This window comes from Cyprinus carpio, chromosome B8 (assembly GCF_018340385.1).
Source record: "Cyprinus carpio isolate SPL01 chromosome B8, ASM1834038v1, whole genome shotgun sequence".
Lineage (NCBI taxonomy): Eukaryota > Metazoa > Chordata > Actinopteri > Cypriniformes > Cyprinidae > Cyprinus > Cyprinus carpio.
The window spans coordinates 3094729-3109891 of NC_056604.1; the positions used below are offsets into that span (position 1 = coordinate 3094729).

The following is a 15163-nucleotide window of genomic DNA, read 5'->3' on the forward strand; positions in this document are numbered from 1 at the left end:
AGCTGATAATGTGTCAGAGTTAATGCCAGCCTTAATCTGTTGTGCTGCTTGGAAACACGCTTACATTCAGGTTGTCTTATTGTCTATTGGATGCTGCAGAGGCTTTTTGAAGAATAAACAAGAATCCATGACAATTTTTTGAGCAACTAACGAGCTCTTCCCGCAACTTCTTGAAATAAGTATTTTGGTTTTAACGCGGCGTACAAGTACATTGTTTATGAACTACAATTAAACCCAAACACATTTCAAACAGGTTTGGCAGAAATTTCACAAAGAGAGTAAATAATAAACCTAATATAGTGTAAAGCAATGGCTAAGCATTTTTATTTTGTTTATTTATTTATTTTTTGCGCCGTGTACATTATTTAATAACTTTTGCACAAAATGTGAAATGTTTTTGCACTACTTAAGGCTATTATTTTGTGCATGCTAAAACTTTTTGTGCTCAATGGGGTATAATGCAAATGGAAGACGAAAGCAAATACACGAACAAAGTCTGAATGAGCAGTATTTTTTTTTTTTTTTTTTACTAAAGCGCGTATTCAGCAAAACATGTTTTTAATTAGGTTAAAGCATTGCTGTGTTTATAGTAATGCATATGGACTTCACATTGCAACATATAAAAGCATTACAAAATATAAATCCAATTATTTGCGGATCATCAATGCTATATTAACTCTTCCATACAGCGGCACTCAAAAATCAATTGATTTTTGCGTCGAACTATCATGCCTATTTTGTTAAAACACGAGTCACGTGGGGGCTGTATGAATTTGTCTCCCACTGGTTTGTTCTTGAGGTCCGCTGCTCTCTAGGGCTCGAAATTAATACTGTCTCGCCAATTAAGTTCAGAGCGCCAATTAAGAGTGCTTTATGAATTCTTAGAGTAAAAACAAAACCTAAAAAAAAACAGAAAACGCCACCGCAAAAATCAGTGCAAAAACATTTTAATAAAACATGGACTAAAATGTAAAAAGACAATAACTATGATATATGCTAAATTTAATCTCTTCTGTGCTTCTGTCCGTGGACATCAATTCGTGGACATCAGAGAAGTGTCTCTCTTTGCGCTGCTAATCATCACCTTTTATACTGGATGGACTGAATAAGTAAAACAAATATATGGCCTTTTGGGATTTTGGAACCAGTGCCTCACAGCAGTCCATATGAGGCTACAATATGTTTCCAAACACTCACATCATTGAGATAATATGTAAAAAATATTAATGTGAAGAAAACCACGCACATGAAAGAGATTAGTATCGCATCTTCCCAACGTTTGGAAGAACAATACAATATAGAGGTGTTTAAAAAAAAGCAGGTTAGAGAGATGAAACAGCCGAATTCACTGTGACATTGACGTTAATTGGACTTCACACAGATTGTACATTCAATGCTGTCAGTAGGGAAGAGACTATTCCGTTCTTCTGGATCCTTTTGTGTAAAGCAGTCGCGGGGATCCGTCGGGGGCCGGTGCTCTATAACACCGAGGAGGTTTGTCTAGTACAGCAGATCAATCCAAAAACCAATACGTTTGAGCTAATGCTAAAAAAAGAGAAATTATTATTTTCACATTAAGCACTGCATGGCATGAGACATCGACTTACAGTTCCATATTAAAGAATAGGCTTATGGAATTAATGAAATCAAGTCACAAATCGGAGCGATTCACTTCTCACTTTGGACGAAGACGCTAAGTTTATATCTCACTGCAAGTCGCTCATATTAAAGACGATGCTCACTAAATCTAATTACTTAAGCTTTCTAACGCATTAAACTGGTCTATAAAAAAGTAATTGAATATAAATCATCGGTCGAAAAAACGTATTTTCAGAAAGTCTTGAGTTACAATCAAATTTCGGTCCAGCTGACATTAAAATCCCTGCAACAATTCGATACAGTGCGTATATCAAGAGTTCGAACAGCCAATAATCAAGAACGGAACGGCGTGACGTCAAAGTCCCGGTAGAAAAGGCGCGTTGGGTTTGCTCACGTTTGGAGAGGGAAGAGCGCAGGGAACCTCACTGTCTTCACTGGATTATACAAACCAAAAGTGTCCTCAACTCCTCCTCCTTCTCAGTTGCTTACATGCTGATCCTACTGCATGCGGGACGAACAACAACAGCTAATGCTGTATATGACAGGACAACCACCTCATTTGTTAGAACAAACCTTTGAGTTGATTTTACCCAAGCTGAAGCCTGTACTGAAATTGGACATTTTTGGTGTGCGTGTGATGACAAACTGTCGTGGAGGAGGTGAAGAGACGTGGATGAAGATATAACCACTTGCAGAATCTGAATCGTCATTGTAGTCGTTCCTCACAGGCATATCGGGATTATATTTTTTTTATTCTTCGGCGATGCAATAACGGATTTTTTATTTATTTTTTATTTTTTATTTTATTTTGCGCGCGCGCGTGTGTAATGACCGGCAGCAGTCATGCTCCAAAACTGATTTCTGAAAAGACAAGAAAGGAAAACTGAAATCTTACACTGACAAATGCATGTCCAAAATGTGGTAACTGAAAGTTACTCACGAAGAAATAGGAGGGTCCAGTGTCACACATGTAGAGGGGCTTCAGTAGCTGGTATGTCCTCAAAGCTCCGGAATGCTCTCTTAGGCTAAACCGATCTGTACTGGGTGCATGTTTTGCGATCTGCACTTCGATGCATTTAAAAGAATCTATCAGAATACGGAGTTGACATTTCTGATAAACGAACACCGTTTAGACCGATCAGATCCTCCAAACGGGAATTATTTAATGAGAGCCAGAGAGGTCATATGAACTGCACAGGGCTAGAAGTGCGTCTCACGGAAATCTTGGGTTGCAGACCTGACGGAAACACGTGCTATTCGGTCTCATCTGCGGCAACGATGCTTTTCCACGGTCTGCCTGGAGGCGAGATGCATGGTGTTATGGAAGAAATGGAGCGGAGAGGAAAGAGCGATTCGGCGACTATCAGCTCGGCCATAGATATGGGGGAAACAGAGACGGTAGGAGAAAGCCATGCCTCTCGCTCCAGGCGCTTGCTTGGAAATCCTAACAGCCTATGTTAACTGAACCGTTATTCCAACAGCGCAATAGAGGCCCAACGATGTGATTTCGATTTTGTCCATTTAAACAAACTTCTGCGAAGCCAAAATTACAGGCCTCGTCTTCAATGCATTGCGTGTAAACCCTTTGTCAAGGGTGGAATGCAAATATAGTAGAAAGTTATGATACGGTATCAATTTTAAATGGCCTGTAGTCCAATTAAATTTCGACTGTAAAAGTGTGGTTGTTCGATAAAGTGGTGAAACAATAAGCAATTAGCGAGCAAGAAAATCCAGATTCGGTTTTGTACATATAATGATATACTTGAAAGAAATTCGAATTATTTTACAAACGCTTATGCAGTGCTGCTAAACTTTAAGTGACGCGAAAATAATACTTTATTTTTTTTCATAATATATACGAGTGATATAATTACGATTAAAAACATTAGCAGATGTTGTGATCCAACTAAAATATACTGGCATTGTTTTGGGCTATAATATCTGTGATTAACAACAGCAAAACAGACAATGCAGAACCTTACGTTAAATCCATTACAATATTTTTTGAGCAGTAATGCACCCTTAAAACTGTTTTGACATTTTTAACACTGCATCTTAAAACTTACACGATAAAAATTCCAAAATTACAAATAAAGAAATGCTAAAGAATAAAACGACATTTTATTCTTACACAATTGTCTGTGTGTATAGCCTACATATATTACGAGTGTGTTTGCTCTGTAGTGTATCTAATGCCACACAACACGCCGAACGTAAACACAATAAAACAAGCTCAGCATTTGAATAATTTGCGTGTATATGTATCGCATTTTTCAAACTGTGCCTTTGTTAAAAAAAAAAAAAAAACCCGTGAATGGAGGCATGCATAATAGAATCTTTTCTTGCGGATATTTTCTTATCATTCGTGGCATTCCGTTGTCACGGGAAATATTAAATACAAATCAGAGTACACTCACTCACTGAATACACTTCTGTATTTATCTTCTCAATATCACGCCCCTCCCATTCTCTACAGAAGTGAACGCTAGTAGCCTAATGCCTGATTCTTTGGACATTTTCATCAGCAAATGCGTAAAATAGTGTTTCCACTAGAAACCACTGAAACCAGGTACTTTAAATACGAGTTGCGTATTTTATGGGTTACTAATCTGCCATTGGAAATATTCATTTGTATAACACTACAGATAATGGTGTAGAGATAGAGTATTTGAATGAAACTGGGCTTTGAGTTCCTGCCTTTAATGAGCGCGCTGTTCGCCTGTGTTTGTGCAGAACATGCCTTCGATCAGCGGGGACCGGGTGGCTCTGTGCGCGGGCTGCGGAGGGAAGATCTCTGACCGCTATTACCTGCTCGCCGTGGACAAGCAGTGGCACATGCGCTGTCTGAAGTGCTGCGAGTGTAAACTCAACCTGGAGTCTGAACTCACCTGCTTCAGCAAAGACGGAAGCATTTACTGCAAAGAAGACTATTACAGGTGAGCAAACTCGTTTACTCAAAGGTTGCACGATCTTACGGCATTACCTTCGTATGGAGTGACATTTTCGATTGTGGATAAATAATAAAAATGCAAACCTGTCGCCAAAGCGTGCTTTTTGTCTGTAGATTGTATTTTGGTGTGGTTTCGTCATTATGCACTTTAATAATGCAGAAACGACGTAACTAATTTTCATTGCTTGTATAAAAGAGAGAGAGAGAGAAAAAAAGCCAAAATGTAAGATAATTGTTTTTTTCTTTTGATGTCTTTGAAAACGTAGTTGTACATTTTAATAATCAGACTAATAATAGCCTACTTTAATTAATACAGAAACTACTAAAATTATTCAAGGCATAATTTTTGCCTAAAATGTAACGTTTTTGTTTAATTTAACTAAACATTCTATAGAAAAATTTAATTTTTTTTGTCTAAGTATTGTGAAGCCATCATGATGCAATTTAATAAATACCTTAACAATTACAATAATCCAGAAACTACTTAACCTGCTCAACGATTTTACTCTATTCTCGTAACAGTTAAAGAAACAAATCATGTAGCAACATGCCTAAGTCGTCTCTGTATACTGCAGTGCGAAATGATTTTGAACGTCATTATAAAACTAAATAATCCAGAAACGATTTAGGTTACTTAATCTTACTTTGCATGAAATACAACATTTCAGTACTGAGAAAAAAAGTAAGCAGCAAAACCTTAGTGTGTGATATTTGGACGATACTGAGCTGACTGCACTGATTCTGTATGTCATTGTACAATTTAATAATCTGAGGGAGGCGAGAGGCCTATTAAGATAATCATATAAGTGAAGGCTTTACCCGTTTCTACATTCACATGAAGCTGCAGCTCACGTCAATCTCAATTGTAAGCGATTTAGTAATTATTCGAGACGTAATTATTGGCAAGAATAGATTCCACTGCACGAGTTGACTATTTTGTTCACGCATCCTGTTGTTTAAGGCATTATTTTAATTCAGCATGTGCACATAGGGCCAGATAAAAAATGTAGCTGTAATGTTATAATTTATCCAAAGGTTATTATGAGAAGCAGCACATTTAATGTAAGGCTCATGAGTGGTGGGCCCACCTTTTGGTTGAAGTATGCTAAAAGGTCACAGCTGCTCTATTCTCCCGCAGAAGGTTTTCGGTGCAGAGATGTGCCCGGTGCCACCTCGGGATCTCGGCCTCGGAAATGGTCATGAGGGCCAGGGATTTGGTGTACCACTTGAACTGTTTCACCTGCACGACTTGCAACAAAATGCTGACGACTGGGGACCACTTCGGCATGAAAGACAGTCTGGTGTACTGCAGGCTACACTTTGAAACGCTCATCCAGGGAGACTTCCCCACGCATTTCAATCACACGGATGTAGCGCCTAATAAAGGACTGGGCAGCACGGGCCCTCTAGGACTGTCTTATTATAACGGCGTGAACACGGTGCAGAAGGGCCGGCCCCGAAAGAGGAAGAGCTCTGGGCCCGGAGCGGACTTGGCGGCTTATAATGCAGGTGAGACCATCGCTCAACTTGTTGTTGTTGCTGGTTTACTGCTCGTTTGATTGATTTTTTAATAAACATTATTCTTCCATCATTCATTTAAATTTTTGAACGAGTTGTACGCATTATTTCCCATCTGAACACGTTTTTAACAGCGCGTAGTTATATTTGCCTAATAGTTTCCTGCGATTTCGGTGAATTTCCAGGTTTACGGAACTTTTTGGGCGGCACTGAATTGGCCTACCCAGCAAAATCGTTTCAGAGCAAGATGAAAACAAGTCTGATGAATTTAAGAAAACGTTAGGTGAAATTTCGCTTAAACAATACTGTTAGCCGCCACTATTTTGAATAATAAAGTACGACTTTTATAAACATGCTTGTATTTTTAATTAATTGAAAGTACACATGCAAAAAATAAACTTTTCTAATAGGAAAAAAGCGAACATAAAGCTGTAAAAGTGCGGGGAACATTTAAAAAAGCCATTTGAATAATATTTATTTGTTTGAATAATATTTCAATATTTAATTTCCTTTTATACATTCAAAATACATTTACATTCCAATTCGTTTGAGACATCTAAAGTTCATAAAGCATAGCATATGTGATGATTGTTTTGTTAAAGAGCGCAATTCTTTACTTTATATCATAATAGCTACTGTATTAAACATTTCGTATTTACAAAATTGTTAAAAATATTTCTTCCAAAAAACGAGAGAAGTAGGTTTACTCTTTCAGACTCGGAAAACGACAAAAATGCGCCACTTTTTTAAAGACAATCGACACACATCACAGATTTCTACTAAAGCACTTGAACAATTTGGAACAACGTGACTTGTTCGCTCGGGCATTTCGGGCCCCTCAGCGGGGCATTTGGGCCCCTGCTTGAGGACCAAACAGAGGAATGATGACGACTACAGAGACTGACAAGTGGAAAATGGCTTAGATGCTAGTCGAGACCTCCTGAAGATTAAACACAAGTGAAAGAAAGAAAGAAAGAAAGAAAGAAAGAAAGAAAGAAAAAGGGAAAAACTTAAGCTTTTCCTGGCAAATTCAGACGAATTAATTTACTATGCTTTTTGCTCTAAAAAAATATGTTATGCATGCGTCCAAACAAAGCATATTAGCCTATTGGGTAAAAAAAAAAAAAAAAAAAAACATTTAAATCAAATAAGACGATATAATCTACGAACCATCTCTTCACGAATATTCATAATTTTCTTTGGTTCCAGGATTTAATTTCAGATAAACTGAGCGAAAGCGAAATGAATAAATAAAACCTTTTTCTAAAAAAAATAATAATAATAAAAAAATAAAAAAATTAATAAAAAATGAACACAGGATGCACATACTGAAATAGTTTGAGTCAGATTAAGACTATAACTATAAAATACAAGTTTATCACGAGTTTTTATTATATCTCCAAGCTATATTTCCACTGTAAAATGTGTAAATACGATGCTTTTTTATCACTTTAAACTCACATTGTTTGGTTGCTTTTGTAAATCCTCTTGTCTTGGGATCGTTAATTGAAGTTGGCAAATGTATCACAACAATTGCGGTCTTGTTTGGTGGACTAACCGGCTTCTGAAGAACTGTTAAATTTACACGACCTTAAAATGGCAAAAAAGAAACTTTTTGAAATCAGATCAACCGTTTGACAAAAACACGAGTTAACTAGAGCGAGTGAACTTTGGTGTTTCTCTGCTCTCTGAGAGTCAGACACAGTCAGATCATTGCTGCCCCCATCAGCTCAGACTTTAAACAACAGCACGAACACAAGCACAGCGAGATCAAAACCTGAAAAACGAGTACAATAAAGAAGCAGTTCATCATTGCAATACTACAGTAACCATGTGCACATAAATATTTCTGTGTTCAGTGAAGATAACTGCTCTTGACGTGCATCACTGTAGGGAAAGTAACAGAATTTCTCAATGGCCATATTTATATCAAGAGTAAACATTTGTTCAGCATGTGCAGCGTTGTAAAGCATTCAAGGTTAATTATCTGAAGTGTTGATCAGACCATTTTTCAATGACTAATATTTGTAGTTGTCAGAGAAAACATAATTCTGAACTGTCATGCGTCTAGCAACACATAAACTTCTGCCAAGAATTTGAAACTGGCGAAAATACATTTCTGACACATTCAGACAGGCCTATCTCCTAAACACTTGTGTCCAAGACAGATAGTGTGGGCTTTTCACAATCAAATCCTACACAAGACACCATAAAAACAGATACGAAGATATGGCCATATGTGGGGGGTGGGGTTGCTGTAAAAATGGGTAAAACCACTCAGATTTTTAAAAAATGAAATAAAAAGCATGATGCAGACTTGCATGCTTTCAAAACATGTCTATTGCATTTAGAATCAGATTGTTTTTTAGAAAATACCAAAAGAGCATGATGTAAGACTACAACATAATGCAGATTATTATGCATGCAGTAAGTTGCAAACACAGCAACATGATGGTGCTGTGGCTCCTTTATGTAGACAAATCCGCGACTAAACACAATGTTGGAGTGCAATCAAAGAAACAAAAGAATCTGAGAGGCGCCTCATCATTCTCATCACAGCGTCTGATCGTTCTGTTATTGCATCTCATGCATTTATTGTTGAGTTTCAGCTTTCTGCATTTATTCAAACTAGAACTGCAGTTCTACACTATATAAGTTTAGCATTATGGAAAATGTCATTTGCATGCTTAGTTTTAAGCTTTTGAAATGTATGCACTCATTTTGGGATCAATAACAGCAACACAGCTAATATAGTTTGCGTTTTTGGATTCAGCATTGAGCTGCAACGAGAATGACGGTGATCCAATGGACAGAGACTCGCAGTACAGCAGCAGCCAGAAGACCAAGCGCATGAGAACGTCATTTAAACACCATCAGCTGAGGACCATGAAGTCATATTTTGCCATCAACCACAATCCTGATGCCAAGGACCTGAAACAGCTGGCCCAGAAAACAGGCCTCACCAAGCGCGTCCTGCAGGTCAGAAAACTCCCTTCGTTTAGACTAATCGTTTTCTCTCTTTGCAAGTCATTTTAGCTTTGAGATAATAGCATACTGACCATGAAAGCCTTTGGTTTAATATTAGTAAAATTTGTTTGTACAGCACCTTTCACAATACACATTGTTTCAGATCAGCTTTACAGAAAAGCATAATGTTTATAATATCTTCATGCATTATAGTTGCATTTAGCAGATTAGAGATGGACAATAATATAGTTACATTTTGCAACAATACAAGCAATCAAGCAGATAAGATTTGCTATGTATGCAGATAAAATAAGACATATTTGTATATTTAATGGACCTAAGTGATATTACAGTTACATTTTGAGACAGTAATATTCAAGCAGTTGGGTATACATCGCTTTAGGTGAGTGTACTGTATGTATGCAAATAAAGTTGTACTTAATATAATTTAGCCCAATATACGTATTAAGTAAAACACTGTCAAAAACAGCACATTCCTTCACAAAATGAAAAAAAATGACTGGAGGAATGAATCAAATGTAATTCACAAGCCTGGTCTCCTCAGTGGAATGATATGAATTTGTTAATTCCATGCACAAATAAAACACAAGTTGTTAGAGCATGTCTGGAAATAAAATAAACTTTTGTCAGTTATCACTGAAACCAGAAAAAATATATATATATATAAAAATTAAAACAAAATGCAGTTGCTGTGGCAAAACAACCAGGAGACAAACTGAAAGTAAAATCTGAGATATTCAAGTAAAAATAAAATCTCAAAGCCGCCATTCAGCTTTGATGAGATGAACGTTCTTCCCCTGAGCAAAGCATGGTTTTGTCGTCAGTGGTTTATTTATAACATCTGGCATATCGGTTCTTAGGTCTGGTTTCAGAATGCTCGGGCCAAGTTCAGACGAAACCTCCTGCGTCAGGAGAACACAGGTGTGGACAAGGCCTCGGACGGGTCGACCCTGCCTGGAGGAACGCCATCCGGACCGGCCTCGGAGATTTCCAATGCCTCCATGAGCCCCTCCAGCACTCCCACGACCCTCACAGACCTGACCAACCCCACAATGCCCACCGTCACCTCCGTACTGACCTCCGTCCCGGGCAGCCTGGACATTCACGAATGCCGGAGTCCATCGCAGGGCACCTTAACCAGCCTCTTCTGATGCTCAGATTGCTCAGCACCTTCATCTGCTTCCTCCATTCATGGAGCCACCTAAATCAGAGATAAAGCGTGAGCATCGCTGATCATGCTAGTCGTTCTCAAACTACATCTGTCTGAAACGTAAACCGATCTACCTGGGCATTTTTGTAAAGGCCAGGAACTTTACAAACGTGGCCAATTCAATTCAAGAGACTAAAAAACGAGACGTGAAAGAGAAACTCTTTGTTTAGAGTATTGCATTTTGGGGCAGACTCACGTTTTGCTGAAGGATCTGTTGATAAGAGAGTGATATGCATTTTTCTTCATGTTTTCTCCCAGCCGTGTTTACAGAGAGAGACTGAGCTGGGAAATGCATTTGTTCGTCAACCTCTTATTTATGTTCACGCACAGGAGTCAGTGTGAGGAAACTGGATTATAATGTGAATTATTACAGTGTAATCTAGCCTGACTGTCACGTGCCTTATCCTGCAGTGTAGTCACTGAAGCCCCTTTAGCGAAGCTAAACGAACTACATCAGAAAATTTGTACTTTCATTTGTTGGATGATGAAAATGGTTGAGTAAATCACACGTGCACAAACACACACACATGAGGAAGAGCTGATCATATACTCTCATTCCAACATATTACCTCACTCAGAAATCACTGGATATGATAGCAGTACATATGAAACCCGAGAACACGTTTCATGCACTGGGAGAGAAAACGGCCGTGGAGAGTTTGTACAAAGATATACCTTGATTGGAGGAGCGCATCACAAACAAACACTGATTTATGGAATGAAACACTTTTATTTGTTCCTCATTCGGTTAGCTGATATTTTTTTTCTCAACCATTAAGATGTGACAGTGTTGGAGACAGGGTAAATGTTTCCATGGTAACCAGAGGCTGCTTGTTGAAATGCTGTACAGTTTTGACAGATTATTGAGAAATTTCGAGTCCACTTCCTGCAGTATCCCCTTTGATGTAAATCTTCAGTTCTGTAAAAAAAAACATATAAAAAAAAATGAATCACGATTTTTTTTGGTGGGCCTCATTATTTCACCAGTTTCAAAGCATTTTACAGAAGAGCAATGCAAACAGCGTTAACACAAATCTAGAGCTTAAAGACAAAAACGCATTCTAACTGGACATTAATACATTAAGATGTTGCTAGTTGTCATGGTAATTTATAACTGAGAATCTCAAAACCAAATGCAGTTTGGTGCGATTTGTTAATACACATCTTGTCACACACACTACATGGTTGCATTTCAATTAAATAAAGAAATAAATCCAGGTTGTTGTCAATATTTAAATTAGATATTATTCATAAAATATGTAAAATATTTATATAAATAATATACAAATATAATACTACACACACACACACACACACACACACACACACACACACACACACACACACACATTAATGTTCATGAATCATATGTATTTTAAGGGATTATGATGCATTTTATAATGCATGCTTTGCAAAAACATGTTCAAATGTGAAACACCAGTCTTTCAGACTGTATTTTGCAGTGTTCAATCAAATTCTTTCTAATTGTTTTAAAATAGAATTAAATAAAAACCCCTCTCAGATTAGGGCAAATTATAGAAATAACTAACACAACCAACCCAAACCACATTTCTTTCTAAGCTATGGTTTTGGCAGCTTTATGATCAGAGAGAAACCACGCTGAAACCAAGTTCCTCTGGGTCCTGTAATCAGAACCACATTTGGCCTAATCACAGGAAAAAACTGGGATAATAGGAAAATATCTTTGATTAATTATTATAGAGCAACCTTAACAATCTTCTATAGGCTACATCAAAACTGAGAAAATAAAAATAACACATTTAATGAATTTCTATGGATTAAATGACAAGAAATGCACAGAAATGCTAATGCTTTAATGTGTTCTGTTCTTGGGTTGTTGCTTTTTTGTTAGTGTCCTTGTACACCGTGTGTGTGTGTGTTATTTCTGAGCTGAAAACCTCTAGTGACTAGTAGAGTACAGAACCTGCACTGGAATTCATTATGATAATTATTTGTAAACGGTTGAACGGTAGAGCATTTGGAATGCAAGTTTATTACAGCCCATGTGAAATATATGGTTGCCCAGTCATCATACCTGCATATTTGGCCCTCGCAGACATCCGCTGAGCGGAAGCAGAAACTCCTGTTTTCACACACATCAACACGTCCGTCTCGACACGCGATGCTTCTCAGTGTGAACTAGGCCTTGGCCTTGTCTGGATGAACATTAGGTCAGTGGCTCTGGGCGTCTCGGGTTTCTCTCGCCGTGGTTTGTTGTCTGGCGTGCAGCCCGCTGCTCGGGCTCCTGGAGGCCTGGCAGACTGGGGTTGTAATGGGCTTACGATGAATGCCAAAGCCAGCCAGCCAGCCACCGTGGAAGCCAATGTGGTGCCCAGATGTACAGTGCATTCCCACTAAAGCCACACGACGAAGGCTTTAATGGAGAGAGAGCCTGCTATTTAAAACACACTACAGCTTTTTGGAAAACGTTGGTCCAATAAAGTTTAATATGGAATATTATTACCTAATTTCTGACTGTGCAGAATCTGAGGATCATCACATCGGTTTGGATGTTTGTGACGCGTGCTATGTAGCAAAGTCCATTCAAAGTGTCTGTGGTTTTTGCAGATCTTTTCCGAGGGCTGTTTGCTTTGCCAATCTGGGGTGTGTTTCCCAAAACCAATCTACAGTCTCAACTTCCGTCAGTACCAATAGAGTTCAATGGAATGTGTGACCATAGTTAGCCAATTTAAACATTTGACTCGCATACAATAAAAAATGCTTTCTAAATTGGAGATCAGGGGTTAAGCTTTAGATGTCCGCTAAATGCATAAATGTACATATGTAGCACAAGAGTGCACTAGGCCAGTCTCTGCTTGTGCATACTCAGGAAATCTTACAAAAAATGACCACAAATAAATATTTAAATTATATAATATAATATAATATAATATAATATAATATAATATAATATAATATAATATAATATAATATAATATAATATAATATACAAAGTACACAAACAAACATATATATATATATAAAAAAATATATAATTTTGGATGCAATTAATTGTGATTAATCATTAGACAGCACCAATATAAATATATATAAACATATATATATATATATATATATATATATATATATTATATATATATATATATATAGGAAAATCCTATTCATAAAGTGCCCAAAAAACACGATAATAACATGCTACTTTTTTCTAGATTTCAGTTTCATTGGCATGCAGCTCTTAATATAATAATTATTGCATGAATATGTCAAAAAGTACAGTTAGATGTCATTTTCTCTTGAATAAAAGCAATCGTAAGCAGTGATGGCAGGAGATCTGTTCTGTAGAAGCAGCTACTGTATGTTTTCAGCCCTCGCTCGCTGCATCACTCATATCATTGCCCAGGGCAAAGGATGGTCATTGCCTTTGGCTACAAAACCCTCAGCCTTTGGCAAAGCAACAGTCCACCCCTGTTCGGAGCAGACTGACTTCAGTCAACAACAAACTTAGCCTTGGTCTGGGTCAGGCTTCGCACAGATCGGCTACAAGCTGCATTTAACCATCCTCATGTAGCTTCTGGCAGACTCGCTGCTGACAATAATTAGGAGTTTAAGCTGATCTCAGATTCACGTACAAAAAATGCCCAATAAATCAGGGATCCACAAATATACACTTACCTAGACAGCAATTTAAGACTCTATATCCATGTGAAAACCACACCGCCTTCACCCTTATGCATGTATCCATTGCTGTGAATAAGTGTTGCCTCCGTGGAAAAAATACAATCTAGACAGCAGACAAGCAAGAGAAGAAGCCCACTATATAATGAAAAAAAAAAAAAAAAAATGGTGTAGAAATCATTTTCATTCAGAAATTGCAGGTAAATTTTAAAAACAAGAAATGGCTAATAACATTGAATTAATGTGTAATTTAAAGTAGAAAAACTGAAATTGTATTTTCTTGTAAAATGTACTTCAGTACAACTATCCAATTACAATTATACATTTATTTTACATATTGGGACACTATCATCTCCTGGACGGAAGTAATTTATACTGTTAATACAAAAAATTAGTTTGCGTCTTGCATCTAAAAATAAACCATGAAGATTCAGATGAAAAAAAAAAAATCTTACTGTGGACAAGCAAGAGAAATGTAACTTATAACTACAAAATGTAGGTAATTAAGTATTGAAGAGCATTACTGAACTTTTTCTGTTCAGTCTCATCCAAAATGGACTATTGTATCCCGTATTTTTGTGAGATTTTTATGCTTATAAGATTATTGCATTATCTGCATTTCAAAAGTCCCAATAAATCAGGATTATTTACAGAAAAAAAAAAAAATGTTGTAGAACTGATTTTCAACAAACGGCAAGTGAATTGCACTTTATTAAGAGATATTTGAAAGAAGAATGACTGAAACATCTCTTTTTTTCACTTAGAAATTGCTGGTAAATTATACAAATAATTACAAAGAAACCGCAGGTAACGCATCGAACTAAACATGATTTTTTTTCTGAAAGACTGAAATATTTGTTTCTTGTAAAATATACTCTAGTAAACTACAATTTAGAAAAAAAAATTTTAGACTAGAATTTACTTAAAAAAAATGTACTCAGAAATTGCTAGTAAATTTAACAAGTAAAATGTAAGTAATGCATTGAACTTAACGTGAAATTTTGAAATCGAAAAATTAGAGTTGTATTTTTATGTATAAGTACTTCAATAATCTGTATTATTTACAACTTAGAAAAAATTGTGTACAATTTTGAAACATTTCACAAACAATTACAAATAAGTGGCAAATAACGCATTGAATTAAATGTAAAATTTTGAAGTAGAAAATTTAAATACTATTTTCTTGCAAAACAAAAAAAAGTTTGCAAAATAACTTTAGAGTATTAAATTTTTATATATAT

General features: G+C 36.8%; 1 protein-coding gene across 3 annotated transcripts; it reads left to right on the top strand.

Annotated features, from left to right (window-relative positions):
• The first annotated feature begins 1983 nt into the window (after positions 1–1983).
• On the top strand, positions 1984–11221 carry LOC109109744 (LIM homeobox 2b). 3 transcript variants are annotated; one of them, XM_042729237.1, is made up of 5 exons: positions 1984–2997; positions 4333–4535; positions 5691–6058; positions 8841–9046; positions 9916–11221. In XM_042729237.1, exons 1-5 carry the CDS (start codon positions 2785–2787, stop codon positions 10204–10206), a joined length of 1281 nt encoding a protein of 426 aa, XP_042585171.1. In that variant the 5' UTR covers positions 1984–2784; the 3' UTR covers positions 10207–11221. The 3 variants fall into 3 exon arrangements, with proteins under 3 accessions (XP_042585171.1, XP_042585169.1, XP_042585172.1); XM_042729235.1 differs by having other exon boundaries at positions 1985–2997; positions 5688–6058; XM_042729238.1 differs by having other exon boundaries at positions 1985–2590; positions 5688–6058.
• Positions 11222–15163: the final 3942 nt, after the last annotated feature.